This window comes from Mycetomoellerius zeteki, unplaced genomic scaffold (genome assembly GCF_001594055.1).
Source record: "Mycetomoellerius zeteki isolate Tzet28-1 unplaced genomic scaffold, Tzet1.0 scaffold31, whole genome shotgun sequence".
Taxonomy (NCBI): Eukaryota; Metazoa; Arthropoda; class Insecta; order Hymenoptera; family Formicidae; genus Mycetomoellerius; species Mycetomoellerius zeteki.
Window position 1 is genome coordinate 2,217,884 of NW_017257294.1, and position 22,892 is coordinate 2,240,775.

At 37.4% G+C, this 22,892-nt stretch overlaps 1 protein-coding gene across 1 annotated transcript; it reads left to right on the forward strand.

The window, feature by feature from the left end:
* Positions 1-8,348: 8,348 nt before the first annotated feature.
* tkv (serine/threonine receptor kinase thickveins) lies at positions 8,349-22,111 on the forward strand. The gene is made up of 4 exons (XM_018451177.1): positions 8,349-8,450; positions 20,135-21,143; positions 21,237-21,552; positions 21,648-22,111. The coding sequence occupies exons 1-4, from the start codon at positions 8,366-8,368 to the stop codon at positions 21,777-21,779; spliced, it is 1,542 nt and encodes a 513-aa protein (XP_018306679.1). The 5' UTR covers positions 8,349-8,365; the 3' UTR covers positions 21,780-22,111.
* Positions 22,112-22,892: the final 781 nt, after the last annotated feature.

Here is a 22,892-nt window from a genome sequence, read left to right on the forward strand (position 1 = left end):
TGCCAGTATAATATATTTTCAAGCGAGACGAATGGATCGTGATTTTTCGTGGCCGCAGGATGGACGGAGCACGATTTCGCTTGCCTTTGTTATCCATTGTCGCTGTTCTCCGAAGCCGACCGGACAGTGATGGTACACGAAGGCGAGATCGCCGTCGCCCTCGTCCGTATAAAACGAACGCGGCTTCGTAGAAGGGGTATCTGATTCTAATCCCGAAATCCGGTTCGAAGCTCCGGATTGTCGGCGCGATACTCCTCCTTTTTCGTTAACACGGCGCTTAAAAAGGTCTCGGGACCGACATGACCATCCCGAGGCGTTCATGAATAAGAGATAGGCGCGGGATGAGATTTCACATAAAATCCGTTTACGGTTGTTTATAAAATCACGAGAAAAACACGGCGTTTTAATTTATCCGGAGTTCTAGTTTACACCAGAGTTTTTCAACGTCTTCCAGAAATAGAGCGAGAATGACATTCTGCGCAATTACGGTTACCATACTTGAATCACAAAAAGAGTACGTGTATACTCTTTTTAAAATATGATGATCAATGGAAAAGAAGGGGGTATAATTTTGTATGCATTAAATGTAAGTATTTAATAAAATTAAATTTCTAAAGCTTTATTTCGTAATTGAGCTTTTATTGATTTTATATTAACATAATTTTATAAATACAAAATTTTAATTAACGAGCAGAAATTTTACGAACTCAAAAAGTATACATGTACTTTTATGTTCATTTCTATCAATGTATTGTAAATTAACTCTTTAATCTCTGTTTAACTTACTTTTTATCTTCTTTTAGTTCTAAGAATTGGAAAAAAAATAAATTAACCTGAGATTAAAGCTAATCTACGTTAGTCGTAGTTTATAAAGTAATTGATAATTATCCGCAATCCATAGATTCGTTTATGATCGTGAAATCCCTATATGATATTGCACCGCGCACTGTCATTTACTCGCCTTGTCCTTCCAAGTTTGTCAGAGTTGCCGCGGAGGCAGTTAACGAGGCGGGCCCGTGCAGTAATTATCCCCCGCAATTAGCAATCGTTCGTTAGTCAACTGTAGCCGTTATATTCGCCTCGCCGAACGGACGATGCATATTCATCGGTCGCCACTCGGCCGGAGCGCTTGCCGCGTTCGCCCCGGCGATCTATAATAATTCATAATTAAGCACTAATGAAAGCCACAGTCATCGATTGTCCGCAGCCAGCGAATCGTTCTTTCGCATACGGTTTGCCGCGATTTTTCCGCGAAGCCGACGATAGATCACGGCCGTGTTATCGATAGATCTGTTTTTTTATTCCATTCACTAGACTTCACTGGAACTCTCTTTCTCGTCAAATATCAAATATATACCTCTCTTACTTTAACATTAGGACCGCGGATGTGCAGTTTTAGATCTATCTGATAGTTTTTCTTGTCGAGTTAATTTGGATTTTGCAGTTAATTTGGATGGAGCTTTAGATTTTTGTGATTTTTCATAAATAATCGTAATTAATCCCAAGTAATTTTATTTTTATAGTGACAACATTTCCTCGTAAAAAGTCAGATTTATCTTGAACCGCGATTGAGTTAATCCTTCTTGGTCACACTGGAATCAAAATAACCCCAGAGCACATTTAAACAGCAATTCTTTTTCTTAAAAAAAAAAAAAAAGAAAGAAAACTGTGAATACAATCGATTAAATGCGCTCTTACATCATTTTGACCCCGGTGTGATCATTACGGAATTTTAAGAGGTGTGATCACGAAGGGTTAATTTAGACCCGCGGTTCTAGTGTTAATTAAGTTCCAAAAGTGTATACTAGTTCAACCACAAAAAAACAGACCTAATTTTTTTTTCTTCCTCTTGGATGCTTCGTTTCGAGCGACGATTATCTCGTACGCAGTTTCTCCGATGTGCGGCGACCGGATCGAATCGATTTCCGGCCGATCGCCGGTAAGAACGATAGGCGAGGCCTCTCATTCGAGTAGGTTAATAGCAAGAAATTGCGCGTAAGATGCTGCCATTGAAGGCAACATGATCTTTACAGTCGCTTTGACGTTTCTCGCGCACGCGATCGACTTTTATTGCGTTCTTTTGCCAAGCATCTGCAAATCATTATAAGTACATGCTAGACCAGAATCATATTTCTATGTCGTGCCGAAGATCGACGATGAGTCGAGGTATTGAATTAGTTAAAGAGCCCGTCGTTTACTTTAGAGAAAATGCTCCGTCGGGCGCGCATTAACAGTTTCCACACTACGTACTCAGCGAGCTTAATAACGACGTTAAGTGATTTACTGTTAATCGTCGAGACTGCTTGTCATCCTGTTCACGCGTTCTTACGCGACAACGCTAAGCGCAAGTGATATTAGCCATTTGCATCGATATGCAAGAACGTAAGGACGTGACCGTGAAATGTTTAAGCTAAGAAATGCGTTTAATGCATAAACACGAACCAATTCTGTAGCGAATAATAAGGGGAATTGGAACCTTTTAAATACGCCGAAAGTCCAGTCGTTGAAATTGAGGTCCCACCCCGAGAAAGAGAAAGAACGTTCTGTATTTTTGCTCTCTTGGTCTTAATCCTAATGCGGTATTTACTCTGAAATTATCTTAACTGATATTCGCGAGTGTAGTTTAAATTAATGTAGCTTGTGTACTTTAAATTAATGTATCTTATTGTGTAGGTACTTTAAATTAATCAGTGTACTTTAAATTAATGTATAAGAGACATTAATTTAAGCTAATTAGTTTAAAGTTAACGTAATTAAACGATTTCTTTTTCATTTCCGAGGAATAAAATTATGTAACTTAAAATTATTTAAAGCTATGAAAAATATTTGCTGCAAACAGTTTCTGACAACATAATTGAAGAAAATAGTTTGGACCCACGAATTCCGATTACGGCTAAATCAAATAAATAAAGAAGCGCCAAATACAATCGAGCTAGATCTTGATGCTTAATAACAATTCTATGTAAATTTTTTTATACATTTTCGGTTATATGAACTGCACTAATTATTGTTGGGCTTGAAATGCTGTTTCGGTCTTGTTAATCATAGAAGTATACAATACTAAAGTCATTAGAAATATCACAGTCATTATTAATCGTTTCTATTGTTTATATATATAGATGAATATTATATTTTTTATATAAAAGATAAGATTCTGAAATATTTTGATTTTTCAATACTTCCTTTACTTTCATAGTAATTTATTAGCTTGGTCCTTTTAACGAATACGAAACGTTGTTTCTTCTAATGTTAAATCTCTAATTAACTGTTCAAAAAATCAGCGACGATTTCGCTGCTGGAAAAGAGATCCAGTGTGCCGCAGCTGCGCGTTGTCTTCTTGGCGCGGGATCAGCGTGTATGGACGTCTTTCCATAAAAGTGCCGAAGATCATCTCTAAAAATATAATGACTGACGCCTTTAAGCGCGAGACAGACGCGCTGCCGAGAGGGTCCGGTCGCGACTTCAATCTGGATCGCGCGACTTCACGCGTGAGCGATATACACGCAACAGGTTACGCGCGAGCAAACGCTGCTGCATCGTCGCCGTCGCGTCGTTCCACGGCGACCTAATCTCGATGCATGCCGGCGTTTCGTGCTCCTTCAGCTGCCGTGGCGCTGAAAGAATTACCACGGGCTTTGTTCTCTCGTGAACAGTGCGCCTTTTGTTGGACCTTAATATTCACTGCATCCGAGCGGCGCTACGAATTCGTTTTTCACTTCCAGAGATGCATGTAAGACGCGTGTCGAGAAGAAAAACAAAACATCCGGCGTGAAATATTTTAGGGAGGCTGCTTCTCTCCTTTCTAACGTAGCTGGAATTTTGTTACAGAACTGTACAGGTCAAATATAGAAAATTTGAAAATTATACACCCGCGACGTAAATTTTTATATAATTATTTTTGTTATAATTAGTTTATACAATGAGCCATTTACTTAAGCGATTATTCTTTTCGCATTCGACTGTGATTGGTTAATTTCTTACGGCTTATAAGATGCCTATGTCACTTGAATATATATATTTAGTCTATTTTTCATTCCTGTAACTAATTCATATAGCAAAAATATTCTAGCAATAATATTGCAGCAACGTTACAACATTCTAGAAATACTGTTGTAACATTGCAAATACTGTTGCAGTAATATCTAGTAGTATATTAGTATACTCTAGTATTATGTAAGTGGACATATAATCTCTATAGAATACTCCCGTAATATTAAAAAAATTTATGATATTCTCGAAATATTATAATAACATTATTTTAATTTTTTTTTTTAATAATATCTATATAACATTCTAGGAATATTTTGCGCTTATAGGGATTGTAGCAATTTATTACAACGTTCCAGAAATATCGTAGTAACATTGCAAATGTTGCAGCAATATTGTTTCAAACTTCTATGCTGTATGGGAGACTGCAAGAACTTTCTTTCTCATTTTCATCAAATATCAAACACACATATTTATTTCACTTTAAGTGTACACTAATTCAGTTGTAGAAAACAGACCTATCGTCTGTCTTTGACTCTTGCACCGTTCATCTTTCTTTTCTCTCGAACGTAGAGAGAAAAAGACGAAAGAGATAAATGCGCAAGAAATTCAGTTGAAAAGAACAGGCCTACGTGTACAATCTCGAGACGGATTTTGAAGTTAGAAGACGTAAAATTTTCGCGGCTCTCAACAACCCTCGTTGAAATCGTGCCACGTAATTAGGCGTCAGGTCGTTTCAAAGGCGGTAGCAAGTCGCCCTCCTGAAGCGTGAAATATTACTGTTCGAGTGCAACAATCGGTGCCGAGCGCGCCGCGCCGCCGGCAATTAACCGGTAATCTGATATCGATAGTAGTATATACTCGCACGTCGAGCCGAGAGAGCCGAGACGAGACGGATCGCATCGGATCGCCGCGATGCAAGTGAATGCATGCACCTCATCGCTACTTGAAAGCGCAGCGTGGCGCGCACCCCCGTTGCGTTTGATCACGTTGCTTCTTTCGATTTCCTCGCCAAAGTATAGGTCTGCTCCCCTTAGTCACGCCTCCTCGCATTTTCTTTCAATACCGTGAAGCCCAAGTATCAGAACTATACGCATTGAAACTTGAGGATTGCGAATCGGAGATTCGAATTCGATCAACCAATCTTGAACCTCAATCTCTGTCCCTCCTCAGTTTCCTTTGTTCCGTTTTTTGGTTGAATTCTCAAGAGTTCAATCTTCAGTATATAGTCTGAATGGACTTCCACTTCTAGAAGTGGCAGAGGAAGAGGATAGAAAACAAGTGTGAGAACTACAACCGCACGAAGGGGCTCCGTTTCTTCGAAGTGAGAAGAGCGTTATGTACGCTACGCTCCGCGGAGCATAATTTTTCATATCAAGGCCGACTTCCTCTCTCGTCACTTCTCGCGAGAAACTTGCTTTGCCGATATAAACATTACAAGCTCGATAACCTGCACTTCGTGATGCTAACAACATGTACGCATTGAACGTAAAGCTAATGGCATTCCTGGCGGAAAAGTTTTACGAAAAACTACATAGATTGAGACAAGATCTTAGAAATAATTAGTTTTTCACAGATATTCGTAGTGGGACGTAGAGCGACGTTATTTCTTTGAAAAACCTAGAGATCCTCCGCCCTCAAACAACGTCACTCTACGTCTCACTGAGAATATCTCTACGATAAACTAAGAATCTTTAATAAGACAAACAAATCTCACTCTAGAGAATATTTACGTAAAATTAAGAATTTCTAAAATGTAATTTTGTCTCAATCTATGTAGTTTTCTGTACTTTTTCGTAAAAATTTTTTTTCCGCCAGGGATATGTATAGATAAACGTAAAGTGTAAGCAGTAAACAAATCAACATTTTGTTATTTGCTATTGTTTTATGTTATTGTTCTAGGTTTCTACTGTCATTGGTCGATTCACTTACTGCTTACGTCTTATTGCCTTACATTTTTTGTATGCCATGGATGTTTAACCCACTGAAAATATTTGCCTGATCACATTTAAAGATTAAGCTTCACATCTTCGGTGCCTGTTTCCACCATCAATATAGATTAATTTTAATCTCGGTCTAATTTACTTTTTATCTTTTTCTTATTTTTAAATTTAGGTAAACTGAAAAATCGTTTATGCTCGTTTCTACCAATATAGATAACTTCAATCTTTAGCTTACTTTTATCTCTTTTTCCCTAATTTAAAAAATTCTAATTCTAAAGATTAGGAAGGGATAAAAAGTAAATTAAATCGAGACTAAAATTAAGCCTACATTGGTAGAAATAAACAATATTGGTGGAACCGGATCTTAGAACAAGAAAAAGAAACAGAATAATAATTCAAACTGAGATTAAAGTTAAAAAATTGATGGAAACAGGTATAAGTTTTACTTCAACGGTACGCATTGGAGTAAATACGTAAATACCGCTAAACTCCCGAAAAAGAAAGAAAGAAAAAGAGAAACGCGTGGTCTTGCGTATGCCCTTATCCCGGATCGTGGAGAAAAAGATTCGAGATTCTAACCGGGTTCTAGATTCCGCGGTGACGCGCCGCGCATAGACATTCGCGCCTTTCCAAGGAGCCGCGTTGAAGAAGAGGCGAAGTATCGCGATCCATCCGAAAGAGAGAAAGAGAGAGAAGGACGGAAAAAGATCTCCGGGTCTCTGCGCCGTCGTAACCACCGCCGCTGCCGCCGCCGTTCGCGGCACCATGGCGCCGTCGCGCACTTCCCCGCTGACGACGGCGACGACGCCAGGCCCGTACTCGGCAATCTCGGCATGCGCAAATTCTTTCGACGGCTCATCAAGTTGTCTGCACCCTCAAAAAATATTCGAAGGGCTGGTCAAACTCCTTAAACAGGTTCTATTAGACAGATAATCTTTAGAAAAATAAACCTTAGGTATATCTTCTAAAATACGCAGCAAAAATAATCGCTTTGACACGGCTGTCGTAAATTACACGGTTATCTATGATTATTGTGCACTTCACCTAAATGCATTATTCAAATATCTTGAAATGATTTGAAAAAAAGTCAATTCTTGTCCCTTTTCATATCTTATGCTCGTATTAAAGTAAATTAACTTTAACCTCGGTTGAATTTACTTTTTATCATTTTACTAGTTCTAAGAATTAGAAAAAAGGTAAATAAATAAAAAAAAAGGAATAAATTAAATCGAATTTAAAGTTAATCTACATTGGTAGAAACGGACATTAGTGTTTATGTTTTTCTAATCTTTAATTCTAAAGAAGTAGAAAAAATGAAGAGTAAATTGAACCGATACCCTGGTAGCAAGCTGACGTCAAAATGACGTGTGTTGCTACCTGAGTATTATAGTTAATCTACATTAAAAATGGACATTAATCTCATTAAAAAATAGTGCAATGTTGCCGCTGATTTTTATGGTTGTGTCGATTCAATATGTCACTTTCGTACATTAAAAAACAAAATGATTGCAATTACGATAATTTAACTATAATTTATAATCATTTTCAGTGCCAACAATATAGCAACTATAAATATAAATATTATTATTAACGTTATAACAGCAATAATTAAAAAAAATGGAGCTAATCATAATTATTTTACCATGTAATTGTAGTCCAATAGGAAAACATTTTTCTTTCACTATCAGTATAGCGATCTCATATATAGTGACTCACGAAACTGTGATCTAATGACACAACAATTATCTACGACTAATTGATTTGAAGAAGGCCACTTTTAATATTATTAAGATAATAAACTTTTAAAAAATATTCATGATCTCGCTACAAATATCTTCATTAATTTTCAAAGGAATAATTGTAATAATGATAGAATTTGATCAGTTTTGTAATTATATATATATATATATATATAATTCGTCTGTAAGGAAAAAAACGCTTGCAACATTAAATTTTGTATCCAAAGAACTACCCTTTATTAACCAGAAAGTCGTACATTTTTACGATAAAATCGAGACATCGATTTTGAGTTGAAACCATTTAAAATCATTCTGCATCATAGCATTCGCAACGCGCGAAGAATCGCGTAATCCGACTTAATACCAAAGACCTCTCGTCACTTCGTCATTGCGTCTCTCGGTTCTGTTTATCGCGCTGCACAATCAGATAAACTCTCAACGGGGAGAGGTTCCTTAGCACAGACCTGAGCCCCGATCCCCCCCCTTCAGCCCAACAACATCATCTCACTCTCTCACGCGGCGTCGATCGTCGTTCTCCGTCGACAATGCCGACGACGCACGAGGCGTCGTCCCACCACCGGCGACGCGCCCCCACCGATTCACAACGAAGACAGCCGAGGCGAATCGGCCTGCGCCTTGCGGCTTGACGCGGAGCGCTCTACGTCACAGTGAAGTATGTGCTCCCGAGTGTAGAAAATGGCTGCGCTCTCCGCTAACTCGGGCGGATGTAAATATGGTCTGTGGCTCGGCCTGGGAGTGCTCGCCGCGAGATACCTCGGCGGTGAGTACAACCGTGCCCCGTATGTGACGCGTTACGCTCGATCCGCTTCGTAACGTGCGTGCGTACGTTCGCGTTTTCTGCTACGCGCGTGTATGCATGCGTTGTGTCTGCTGCCTGCCTGTGCATGTGTGCGCGTGTACGCGAGATGCTGCCTGCTGCCGACGGGCAGCGGAGAAGGCGAAGCGAGGCGAAGTGGCCTGAGAACGTTTGCGTCCCGTCGCTGCCGGGCCGCGCGCGAGAGAGAATCGATCGGATGCGGACTGGTCGCGCGACGCGACGCGCGAAACGATCGCCCTGGTCCCCGCGCCGTTCGCCTTCTGCCGCACAGATGTTTAACCCGATCGCCGTTCTCTTCTCTCTTTCTTCGCCTTCTCCGCGCCGTCTCTCGATCCGCGCGTTCGTTCGCGCATTCGCGTCTCCGTCGACCCCGTCTCTCTCCCTTGAGCCCCTGTTCTGTAATTCTTAACGATAATAACGATTAAATTGTCGCGCAGCTTTTTATTTTACTACCGGCACTATGTATAAAACCTGCGACAATGTAATGATATCTTTACTGTCATTCATGCCCGTTCCTACCAATGTAGATTAATTTGAATCTTGGTTCAGCTCCTCTTCATCTTTTTCTATTTCTTAAAACTAGAAAATGATAAAGTTAGTTGAATCGAAATTAAAATTAATCTACATAGAAATGGATATAAAAGACTATATATATCGATGTAAGATTAATTTTAATCTCTTTAACTTATTGTTTTTCTAATTCTTAGAATTGGGACAAGATAAAGAATTAATTGGACCGAAATTAAAGTTAATCTACGTTGGCAGAATCAAGCCTAAGAGTTATAAAACCTGGCCGAACTGACCTGGCCGAGAAACGTCGCAAACTAACCAACGTCACATCATCGTGAAGGATCGTTCGGCGCGCCCTCGAATCCCTTGATTGTATCGCACTCTTTTTAGTACCTTCGAGGAAACACCCCTAGATACGGGGAAACGCCGTCGACGCAACGGCGATCGACAATACCTCCGTGTGACACTTCTTGGTTCTGCGACCCTCGTAACTCCGTGCGTCGCGTATTTTTCTCGATTCCGTTTTATTTATCAAACATTCATGTCTCAAACTATAAAATACCTTCGGCTGTTTCGTGACAGTAATAGATCTGCTTGCACTTTTTGCACTCAGCATCTTCGCTTTCTCTCTCCTCAACGTCTTAATATATATTTATCTTATTTTAATTGCAAATATTTTTATGAATTTCATGCGAACAGACCTAATTGCATTTTCTTTTTTTACAGCGGTTAGTAGCGTTATAAATTTTTTTTCTCCTCGCAATTAAATCGAACGTTCTCCCACTGATACGTTTTCTCGGGTGGAATTTCTGCGCCATTCAACATAGCACGCGGCCGTACTTTTTTACGTCTGTACGTCGGGACGGGAGTGAGACGAATAGAGAAAAGGAGAGGGAGATGAGAGGTTAGCTGTGTTCCCGACGTTAGAGACTGAAATACCAGCGATGCTGAGAATTCGTGCCGTCTCTCGTCGGCTCGACGAGAGTGCCGTTCTCCCGCGAGACGCCTTTTCCACTTTTCTTCTTTCCCTCTTTTCTTCGCTCTCTCACGGACTTTCTTCTTTGCGCATCTCGATCGTACGGTCCAGATCCCGATGCTGGACCGATCGATCTTGCTGCGCGATTCTGTATCGGCGGGGGATGACGTCGCCGCGGCGACAACATCAGACTTTAAAGGGTCCTCTACATAAAAGTCGTAGACGGTCGTGGAGTCTTAAGTAGAAAACTGACCAATTCTGATCGAGATTCTCCTTATATTTGATTGTGATTGATTGGTTTCCTACGACTTAAATATTTTTACCAATCGCGATCAAATATAAGAATACTCGACTAGAATTAATCAATTTCTTACGATTTGAAATCCTACGACTGTCTACGACTTTTATGTAGACGAGCCTTAACCCTTTGAAACGCAATGCGATCGTATGACTGTGGCATTTTTTAATACCTTTTTTTCTTAATTTGCGCATCGATCATGCTTGACGTTGATGACGAAAGGAAAGTTCAGTAAATTATTCGCTTCAGATAGGACCTTGTTATGGAAATGTTGAAAGTCACTTTCCTCTGTTATGTGTTGTCATTTTCGACATACATTTGCGACATGAAGAGCACATACAGTTAAAGGTTCCCAGAATTTATTTATATATCGGCAACACATTTGAAACTTTTCATTCACATTGAGAAAAGGTCGAAAAATATTCGCAAGTAAATGTTATATGTGACGTTTTCTTCGATATTTATTGATTGCAAAAAACCTGTAATGACTAAATATGTATTTTTGTGAAATATATTATTATATATATAATTCTAAAAAAAAAAAAGATAATTTATTTGCTAGGAATAAAATTTAATTTGGTGTATTTAAATAAGGATATATTTCAGTGAAATAAATATATTCTATAAATAAATTTTTAAATCTCTTTCTCAGTACGTGAATATTTACATATTATGATTATGAATTATTTGAGAAATATTGCTTTTATTGATAATTATAATATTATTGTAGTTACTTGCCATCATTAATATGTCTCGAATTACGAAATATTGTCTCCAAGTTGTTTTGAAACAGTATGCTTCTTTTTATATAACCCTGTTAGATTAACTTTCTTTATAACCCGGTTCTACCTGTTAGATTAACTTTAATCTTGGTTCAATGTACTATTCTAAAAATTAGTAAACAGTTGAGATTAAAGTTAATCTTATAATTGGTTGAACCTTAAATTCTAATCAGATTAGAGATTGAGATTAGGATTGGGTTGAATTTAACCAATCAGAAGAAAAAAAAACAATCTCAAGTTTAATGAACTTTGCTCTAATTGGTTAAATTCCAATTCAGTCTCAATCTCTAGTTTGATCACGATTTTAGACTGGAACTGATTTCGTCAATAATAACCACAATAGTCGATTTTAATAGATAGATATAAAATTATGTACGTATGATCAGAAAATATTTACGTATGACTCCAAAAGTCGGTTAGTTTCGTCAGATGTTTCAACAATTTCCGTGATGTTGCTGTTTTTCGAATAATCAATAGTTACAACGCATTGAAATGAGAAGCACGCGTCCTAAATATATCCTGATACCTGATACATGTCTCGATGTATGTAATCAGATTCATTCATGCGTTAAAAGTGACTGTGATGAAACTCCAGTTAACTTAATCGATCAACTAGCACAATTGCAAAATTTATAATTATATATAATTCGTTGTTCCTAATCGAATCCTTTTCATATATGAAACAATGGAAGATAATATCTCACTTATTTTTTCCACTTTAAACGAATAGAGTATTAGCTTGATAAGTTAATTGAAGTTTGATCGGAGTCGCCCAAAGCCACTTACGATCCCATTACATTAGAAAAAAATTATTGCAAGGACGACAATAGAATAATATAGCGATGAATGCATTTTGCAATTTACTGTTATTATTGAAGCTATCGAGTATTTTTTGCGCTTTACAAAAAACACTGAATTGAAAACAATAGTTTTCTAAAACGCTCAATTATCGCTCCGATCTCTCACAGTTATTGACATCTAATTACACAATTGTCATATTTTCTACCCTTTTCTACCAATGTAGTTTAATTTTAATCTTGGTCCAACTAACTCTTCATCATTTTCTACATTGAAAAAAAAATGTCTGATTGGATTAATTAGAATTCTGATTGAAAATGGACGAATCACAGAATTTTCTGGTCCATTTTCAACCAGACCTTTTTCTCAGTGTGGTTCTAAGAACTAGAAAAGGATGAAGAGTGAGTTGAACCGAGGTTAAAGTTAATCTAGATTGGTAGAAACGGACATTAATAATCGCAGCAACGCAATCGAGCACTTTCAGCGCTAAATGCGGCGCGAAGATGCCGGGACGGCATTTGTCTGTGCGTAGGAAATGGAGAGATTGTTTATGTTGCCTCAGCGAGCGCGTGCATAGGGCTCGAAATACATCAAAGGATTGTAAACGTCGTTTCAGCGAGACATGACACTCGTCCCTTTCCTTTTCCCTTGCCGGAGTCTGCAGTAATTTTGCACTGAAAACGCGGGTCTGTTCCGATCCGCTTTGCCTTTCTCCTCTCGCGCTCTCTCTCTCTTTTTTTCTCTCTCTCACGTCGCGTATGACGTACGACGTACGCGATTTTTTTCCGCGAGATCCCGCAAGGACATCGCGCGTGTACATCGTGCGTACGTAATGAATAAGGCAAATAAAAGGCGGCCTTTCTCAATGCAAGCGCGAGCCATATCCGGGATATAAAAATACGCTGTTTCGTAACATGTGACTTCTCGCTCGCAATGCAACGAACTCTTTTCAAGTGCGATGCCGGAAACGTGTCGACCGTTATCAGATAGAGATTTGTAACCCCAGGATTTAAAAGAACATATATTATCTGTCGAAATACGAAAAAAAAAAACACGATAAAGTAGCAAAGAAAAAACGCGCGTACGCATTCTTGATCTGAATAACAAAGTAGTAGTTCTCGGTGAAAAGAATGATTAATGAGATTCCCGATAATTTAAGTCTGGAATAAAAAGCCCCACGTTCGGTGGGTCCAGAGTTCGAGGCTGTAGACGCGCGAAAACATTTTTATGCGCGGCAATGAAAAAGGCGAATTGATGTATAGACATGTAGGTATTTATGAGTCGTTCCGGCAAACGGATTACTTAAAAGTCTAACCGAGGTTTAATGGACTTCATTTCTTCTAATCACTTTTTTCTTCTACTATGCATTTATTACCAACTACTACTCGCCGAAATTGGAATGTTTGGTCACCTTGAATATGTACATACATTGAGAAAAATGGTCTGGTTGAATTAAATAGTAATTCTGGTGGAAAATGGACGAATCAGAATTATCAGAATTTTCTGATAAAATCTATTAGAATTCTAATTGAGATAATTCTGATTGATATTATTATTCTGGTAAAAATAAGAATTCTAGTAATAAAATTTACCAGAAATATTGTATTAACGAATTCTGATTATCTCAACTAGAATTCTGATAAATTTAATCAGAAAATTTTGATTCGTCCATTCTCAACCAGAAAGGACTATGTCCAGTTTGGGCCCCGGCTGAACAGCGTTGAGACCTAGCTAGGATTGTAGAGCATCAAAAAAGGAGTAAAAAGTTCCATATGCACAACTTTGTAAAATGAATCCCTTGAATGCTACAGCTGTTCAAAGTTCGCTATTATGATCATGTATTGTGTATCATGTAGAACTAGTTTTATTCGATTTCTCAAATTTAGTATCTGGAATATGTCCAATCTTGACGAAGACAACTAAAATCTTTTTTGGACCCCAAATGAATAGTTATAGGTGATATATATTAATCGATGAAGAGCAGAGAGACACTCAAAGTATGAAACAAAAGGTTTTAATTACCTAATTGAAATGTGGCCAATATATGTTCTAGGAGCACTCAGGAAACCTCTCCTATAAAGTTAGGCTTATGGAATTTTTGATTCTCTTTTGATACCTTAAAATTTTAGGCATGTGTTAAAGTTGTTCATCCGGGGCCCAAATTTCCTTATAAAACTGGGCATAGTCCTTTTTTTCAGTGTATTTATCTTATTTTAAGTGCAAAATTTTTTGGGATTTCAAGCAATGCGAACAAATTTAATTTACGTTGGTAAAAATGGACATTAGAAACAAGCAAATAGCTATTTAAAGCTACTTAATCCGATTTCAATGGTTACGTTCAGTAATTGTGTTGTACAATTCTTTAATACGATTGATTTATACACTTAAATCCAGTGAGATACTAAAAACTAAAAGCAACATATCAATCATATTAAAGAATTTCACGACAGTTGCAAAGCTACTTTATTTGAACGCAGCTAATAACTAATTATAATTATAGAAGCCTGTAGTGTCGAAAATTGAAGCTCGCTGGAAATTTTCGATCGACAATCGTGGATGCTGCGCCGGAGATGATCACGTCTCTCTTCCATGGACTGGGGATTTCCAACTCTCAATCACGCCGCACGTTTACGGTGTAGAATTACATACAAGCTGATTGTCCTTCCACGAAAATTATGATCGCGGAGTATCATGATTACGCGCGCAAATCCGTCCGTGAGTTCCCGCTGCTTTTCTCGACGATATTATTTGCAGCGCGATGCGGGTATTAAGTTTCCTATGCACGCTTCCAGCGCGAATGCCATTACGTTGCGTACCGCCTCCGAAATGTCGCCCTTTTCGACATCAATTATATCACACTGATATTCATTTCTACAAATGTAGATTAGTTTTAATCTCGGTTTAATTTACTCCTCATTTTTTTCTAATTCTCAGAACTAGAAAAAGATAGAAATTAACTAGAATATAATTAATCTACATTGATAGAAACGAGTATGAAAAAAATTTTTGGTTGAAAATGGATGAATCAGAAAATTCTAGTCGTACCAATCAGAATTCTAATAACTAGAGTTATAATAGATTCAACCAAAAAATTCTGATGTCCGTTTCCAATCAGAATTCCAATTAACAACCAGACTTTTACCAGTGCAGAGTTCGCCACTTCGATGAGATCACTTGATTCAGCCGGTACGCGAATAATTAAAGTTAAAAGTCACATCGCGATAATAAATAATATGAGATAAATATTATGAAATTATAAAGATACGATAAGATCAAAGATCAAAGAGCTTTTCCTTTATTAACAAATAAAATCATTTTATTGATGATACATTGGAAAGGAGTTTGGTTGCACTGATTGAAATTCTAAAATTCTTGAAAATGGACAAGAATTTTCTGGTTGAATCTATTATAATTACAATTAAAAAATAATCAAATTTTTTATTAATATGATCAATCTTTTGGGTCGTTCGTTCTCAACCAGAAATTTTTCTCAGTGTATTTTAACACATCTGTTTTGGCAGAAACACATATCTTCCCATAATCGTGTATCTCTTTTATTGACTGATTTTAAATATTGATATAGCGATAACAAAAGGAGATAATGGAATGATTTTCTTACTCAACGTGGAATCAATGCCCTCTTGTGATACAAAATCACCTCTCGCAAAGTTAGCCTACGTTCAATATTTACTCAACTGTTTTTCCACTCACTTAAATTGGTAACCAATTTCGTTTATTATCTCCGATAAGTCGCAATCACCTTAATGCCTGTCTTTACCAACGTTCGTCCCCTTATCGCTTATTCCCCAGGGAATATGCGTGACAAATATTCCCTTCCGCACCTTGTCCGATTTGATTACCTTTGACGTCATTCTATTATAACTCGGAATATTACGACATTACAATCAACGTTATTAATTAAAAGAAAAAAAAATGTCTTAGTTTCGAAATAGCTGCGCCGCGTTTCTAGGGTCGCCGGCGAACTTGGCGATTCGGCGCGACTCATAGACGCGCGGGGCTATCGCTGATACTGCTCTTTGCCACGCTGATAAAGTCCGCAACTAGCTGGCACGTCGCCTCGCGCGATTCATTGAAACCTTCGTGCGATTACGGGCGCCGATTGCGTCGCGAAAGCTGCACGAAAGCAGATATGCGCGTTACCGCCTCTCGGCCGATCGCGCGAGCTCGTACACACACTCGCGTGTTTACGAGTTTTCTAAACAGTTCATTATGGCTTTTCTCGCCAGTGGTGGTCGAACTGATAAGCGTTCGTTCGGGGACCCGATTGTTGAGTCCGTATCAAACTACGCATTGGAGATTGAGAATTATGAAAACTTAAAGATTAGAATTCGACTAATCAGATGGTCTTAATTTTCATCCGTGAATTCTGATCTGCAATTTGTAATCCTCAACCTCGAAAAGTTGAGAATCTTTCGAGATTGAGGATTACTTATTGCAGAATTCATTTAATCCAAACAAAATGGATTAAAATTAAGGCCATCGATTGGTCGCCCACGTTGCACTACGCATTGCAGATGAGAATTGAATTCGGATTGTGAATCGCTTGAATCATTGACCAGCCAATTAGACTGAAGTAGCCAAGGCTCCAAATTGTCAATCACAGAATAGGTGATTCTCTATTTTACGATCCGTGACACGCAATCCGGATCCGGTTCATCTCCGCAATGCGTAGTGTGATGAACTTAAAGCCCGCATTAGATTACGTATTGAAGATTATAATTCAACCAACCAGAACAAAATGGATTAACTCGTCCGACAATGTGGGACTTTGAAGGCACAGATTTTTTTATTGTGAATTCGCTGATAAATTTAAATCTGTAAAAAATGAATAAAATACATTCCGACTTTTATGATAATAAAAACGTTGTTAAAACTTTCACACAATATATTATTAAAACTTTCACAGTAATTTTTCAAATTTTTATACAGTCAAGAACAAATCTACACTAAAGTTTAAAGACCCAGATTGCTGACAGAAGGTGCAAAATTACATATTGCTGACGAAGGATCTTAAGATTGATTGGTCAAATTATAGTAGTTTTTTGCGGTTTTGAAACTCCAATGCATTGGTCTTGATACAATCTTTAAGTCTCCTGATAGTCTCTTAATTTCATAAATGCACTGAAAAAATAGTCTGGTTGCATTAATTAGAATTCTAATGAAAAATTTTCTGGTTAAATCTGTCAATTTTAGTCGAGATAACTATAGATATCCAATTATAATGACCAGAATTCTAGTTGATATAATTGGAACATGTTGGTTTATTTTCAATCAGAAATTTTTTCGAAGTGCTTATTTTTAGAAATTAGTAAAATATAACAATCAAAGTAAGCAGTAGAGCTTTTTTCAAATTATATGTAAAGAAACCTATTAGACAGGTTTAACCAGAAACGATTAGGTATAAATATGACTTGTTAAATAGATTTCTTCAGAAACTCATCATACTAAAGACTATGTAAGGCTTCTGGAGTTCTAAATCCGCCACTGCCTCCATCTGGATAAGGCGAGATCGATATCGCGGTATAAGTGTCACTTAGGCTATTCCTTTCCCAGATCTCGCGTGTTCCTATATACTGCGGTCATTATTCGCCAGCCATGACAGCGATAGTATCCGTGCAACGATCAGTATAGCGTTGACAGAACGTTGTTGATGTGGAAAAATACTTTCAGCGAAGCTATTTGTGTTTCGCTTCCAGATATGCAAGGATAAGCGAATCGTGGCCGTCGAGAGTTCGTTGCTTTCACGTTTGTACTTGCTTGTTTATGCTTATTCCTAATAAAAAACACGGTCACGGTATGTTCCTGAAACTTAGCAGGTCGAATTCCACTAAGTCAGACTGAGATTATCATGTAATTCGACCCAACATAGATTTCTTAGAAGGATTTTAAATCTAAAGGGAAAAGACATTTAATAGACCATTGCTGTCTCGGTTTCACGTTTCGCTTTATCCAAATCCTCCCTACTGCTTTCAACATCAGATTCATTGACTAATTAAAATTAAATTATTCGAGATTAATGCTAAAATTAACTCCGTTGGTTCAAATTTACTATACGATCATCGTTTAGATCAATATGATTAAAAGTAAAAAAAAAGAACAATTTTTACAGAAAAAAAATCTTGGATTAACAGACGAAGTCTATTAATGAAATACGAGAGAAAAGTTTTGAAATAAATAAAGTATTAAAATAAAAAGTAGAAAAATAAAAATAACAATATTAAGAATCTTTATTTTTAGACCGCATATGTGAGAACACAATCAATAATAGAAATTAAAAGGCCTATAACGATCGAAGCTGGATCTTTAATGCTTAAATAATTCAATCTTGAATTACTAAATATACTATATATGTACTTGCATATATACCATATTTGTAGTCTTTCGAACTGCGTGCGGAATTATTTTTCCGGACTACAGAAACGCAATTAAACTGCTTTAGTAATCTCTCGAATTAAATTGACAAGCAATTTTTAATAATTTTGATGCTCAATCAGGCATCATATTATAAAGATGTTAATATGCTGAAAAACTGTAATTAAATTTATAAAAATAACAGCTTTTAAATAAATGAAATATTATCAAGAATATAAATTATATTTTGGATCAAATAGAGTCGGACAGATTAGTAGGGTTAAAAGATTCTGGCGACACCCTTAGAGAAAGAGAAAGGAAGAAGAGAAAGTGTGCGCGGTGGAACGAATGCAGAACGCGCGAAGAATCGAATCCGTCATCCAGATATTCGTGGGTTATAAATAGAGCGGTCACCGTAAAATAGACACGCGAGAGAGTAATTCCGCGGCGGTAGATAAGCGCAGCCTCCACGCGCGTCAAGCTTTCTTCCTCTTTCTCCTTTTGCGTCCCGCGACGGTCGTCCCGCTTGCATACTCGTTAGAAACGTGACACCGTGTTTGCATCGAATTCGCCGTTATCGGCAACCGTGACGGAGGTGGATGCCTCGTGGCAATTCTCCGGTTTCGCGGTCTGTCAGATTCGTTTCGGACTCACTTCTAATTCTGGATGCTACACGTCACTGCAAATCATAATTGAGATTTGATAAACAGACTTTTGAATTTTATAAGCGATTAAGTATCGATGAACGATATAATAGTAGAAATATTTTCAATAGAACACTACTGATCTGAAAGTAATTATTTTTTTCATGAAATTTTCATTAGAAAGTTCATACACTGAAAAAATCTTGTTAATTCAATAACAGTATTAATGAAATAAAATTTTATTGAAACAAAAATATTTGTCTCATATTATTAGTGTTATTTGAATTAACAAAATTATTTTCAATTAAGATAACAAATGCTTTAATATATAACATTTTTTTTTTCAGTGTAGGTATTAATTATATTCTTTATGTTTATATCTTAAATTTTGATGCGTTTCAATGATACAAGTACTTACTATCACACTATTTTCTATAACATACTGATTTCAGAACCTAATTCATTCCAGATTTTTACCCTATTTGTATTTGTTATCATATCATTTTCTTTTACTGATGATCCATTAACACTATGATCCCTTAACATATATTTCATCATATTTGTGTGCTACTCGCGCTTTTATACGTGCGCGAAATTTAACAGAGAGAATTATCGGTCCCCGATGGTTTACGTCAATTTGCATGCGGAGACGCTTATGAAAGATATCTCCGATTTCCGAGTCGGGACGCACCTACCACTCCTTTCTCTTTGTGGTGGTGCACGCCCCTCCGTGGGACGCGAAAAAACACGACACATCATCTCATGACTTGTCAAACAACCTCTCGAATTCGCTCAACTCCACGCCTAGTTTCGCCTCTCTTTATATCAATTATCATTAAGTTATTTAGCATCTCGCGCAACACATCGTTCACCTGATTTCATATAGCAACGTATCTCCTACCTTGCCATTCTTTGGCTAGCTTATAAATAAGTATTAATCTCAGACGAATCGTGTGGTCCAAAAATCAGGGTTGGCAAAGACTAATGTTTTTTTTTTGTTAAGAATAAAACGTTTCTTCTTTTAAATATATTTTTAATATTTCAAATATGCTTTAAATAGTATTATAAAAAAAACTCTCTTCTCTAAATGTTTATATAAAACATATTTTTTACCAACCCTGCTAAAAATAAATTGTTTGAATGAGTAGACACGATTAATATTAGAATCTTGTATGTTTTTTTCCAAGTATACACTTGATTCATTCATACTCAGTGCCTAATAATACTATCGATGTTTCTTCTTGCAGTGTTGGGCGGTTTTTGCTATTGCGACGGACATTGCCCGGACGGCAGACAAAATGGGACTTGCGACTTACGACCTGGAGGCCAGTGTTTCAGCGCTGTGGAAGAAGTGTGGGACCCCGAGCAGGGAGAGTACGTTCCCGAATGGTCGTTCGGTTGCTTGCCGCCCGCCGAGGGAGGCTTCATGCAATGCAAGGGAAATCAAGTTCCTCACTTACGAGAGAAGAGTATAAAGTGCTGTAACCATACGAATTTATGCAACAAAGAACACTTTCCCGATATATCTTACAAGTCCCGTCCTACCGTGGATACCAATCCTATGGTCATATCATCGGGGGTGCCGCTAATCATCCTAATAGTAACACTATCAGCGATTTTCGTCATCGCCTCGATAGCGATAGGAATCGTGTATCTTAAATGCCGGAAGAAAGAGCGAGATCCATGCCTAGTGCCATCACAAGGAACTCTCAAGGACTTCATAGATCAGAGCAGTGGATCAGGCTCGGGATTACCACTCTTAGTACAACAGACGATCGCGAAACAATTAGCCATGTCGCAGTGCGTGGGAAAGGGACGTTACGGCGAGGTATGGCTTGCTAGATGGCGAGGTGGTGAAAAAGTAGCGGTGAAGGTCTTCTTCACGTTAGAGGAGGCATCTTGGTTCCGAGAAACGGAAATATATCAAACTGTCCTCATGAGACATGATAATATCCTCGGCTTCATTGCGGCCGATATTAAAGGAACTGGCTCTTGGACTCAGATGTTGCTGATCACGGATTATCACGAAAGAGGTTCATTGCACGATTACCTGCAAACAACTGCACTAGATCATCAAGCCTTACTAGCAATCTGTTCGTCAATCGCGTCTGGTATCGCACACTTGCATACGGAAATCTTTGGCACGCAAGGGAAACCCGCAATAGCTCACAGAGATATTAAGAGCAGAAACATTTTAGTTAAGAGAAACGGAGAATGTGCCATAGCTGACTTTGGGTTGGCCGTTCGTTACATCAGGTACGCAGGGATTTAAGTCTAAAGATACATCTTTTATTATTAATATTTTTTTAGAATACAAATTAAGAATGGGAAATTTAACTTTTTTTTTAGCGAGAGCGGAGAGATTGACATCGCGCCAAATACTCGAGTGGGTACTCGACGTTATATGGCACCAGAAGTGTTGGATGAGACTTTGAATACATCGTCCTTTGATGCGTTCAAAATGGCAGATATGTATTCTGTTGGTCTTGTATTTTGGGAAGCATGCAGGAGATGTGTCACAGGTGGCAAGACTACTATGGCAGAGCCTTACGCCTTGCCTTATCACGATGTGGTACCAAACGATCCAGACTTCGAGGATATGCGCCTGGTAGTCTGCGTGAAACGATTGCGTCCAGTTATTCCAACGAGATGGGATAACGATTCGGTAAGAAAGACACTTTTCTGAGAAAAGCAAATTTTTAATTTAACTGTCCCAGGTTTTACGGATCGAATAACGAATGGCTTTTTTTTTCCTTACAGATCCTATATGCATTAAGCAAAATGATGTCAGAATGTTGGCATCCAAATCCACCAGTTCGCTTAACTGCTCTTCGCGTTAAAAAGACACTGTCGAAACTACACATTGATAACGTCAGCATCAAGATCGTATAGTGCTTGATGTGACTATAAAAAACTGACTCTTCTTCTAGTTAAACAAACAACTTCCTACTCCTGTAAATATGCCCTTAGTGACAATAGAATTGTTGACAGACTGCAGCCTGAAGACTGACGATTAAAGTTTATAAATGTAAGATACAGAGAAAGAAAGAGAGTATGAATGAGCAAGGAATGAATGACCTGACCGATTGTAGAAGATGTAAGTGACATGTATATATTATGTACATATATATATAGAAAGATATCCGTATATAATTCGATTTCTTCATCATTAAAGAAAAATAATTTTCACACTGAAAATATAAATCTTCAAAAAAAAAAAAATGAACGCGAAAAATTTCAAATATCTTGTGATAATTTTCTTTTATATTTATATGAAACTTATCAAAGTTAAAGAGACGATTTCGATACATTGCGCCATGTTAAAGCTCGTTGAATACGTGATATTCTGTCTTTTATTAAAATAGCTATTTTAATAAAAGCTAGAATAGTCATATCATAATTTATACTATTTGGCCATATAGTAATGTAAAGCGAATTCAGCGTGTGAAAGTATATCAAATATTCGATATGTCAATACAAATTTTCCGCATAAGATACATTTCGCGTCTACGTCGCGTCACTCTTTTTGTGTTCGGAATTTGAAAGTATGTATAACGTGCCTAATGAGATCTTATAAACTAAGCTAACATTACTTTGCGGCCTATGTCACACATGCCGAGAGAGATTTCTCTTTCAAGTACCTCAAAATATATTTATTATTGAAGATTAGCTTCGCAATATACGCATTGCGCATATGAAATTTGCGTGAAATAAAAATTCGCGCGTTGTAACAAATAACCATAGATTAATTTATGTACGATTACAATTTCGATTATAATCGATTATTGTGCGCAACCTTGTGAACTAATTAAATGTTAAGAACAACATTTTTATATTATATACGCAAAAGAGTCACGTTATTAATCGACAACTGCAAATTATTATGCGCAAGCTTATATTATCATTTGTAAAATTTGTAAATTATACTTCTAACTTGTACAAAAATGGAATACATTAATTATTCGAAATACTATTTTGGGTATATATATAGGGTGTTAGTTAAGT

What these genes read in the sequence shown, in the direction of transcription:
- tkv (XM_018451177.1), top strand. Translation starts at nt 8,366, where the DNA reads ATGGCTGCGCTCTCCGCTAACTCGGGCGGATGTAAATATGGTCTGTGG. An exon ending in CGCCGCGAGATACCTCGGCG is followed by an intron (nt 8,451 to 20,134) that starts GTGAGTACAACC and finishes TTCTTCTTGCAG; the next exon opens with TGTTGGGCGGTTTTTGCTAT. An exon ending in TTGGCCGTTCGTTACATCAG is followed by an intron (nt 21,144 to 21,236) that starts GTACGCAGGGAT and finishes CTTTTTTTTTAG; the next exon opens with CGAGAGCGGAGAGATTGACA.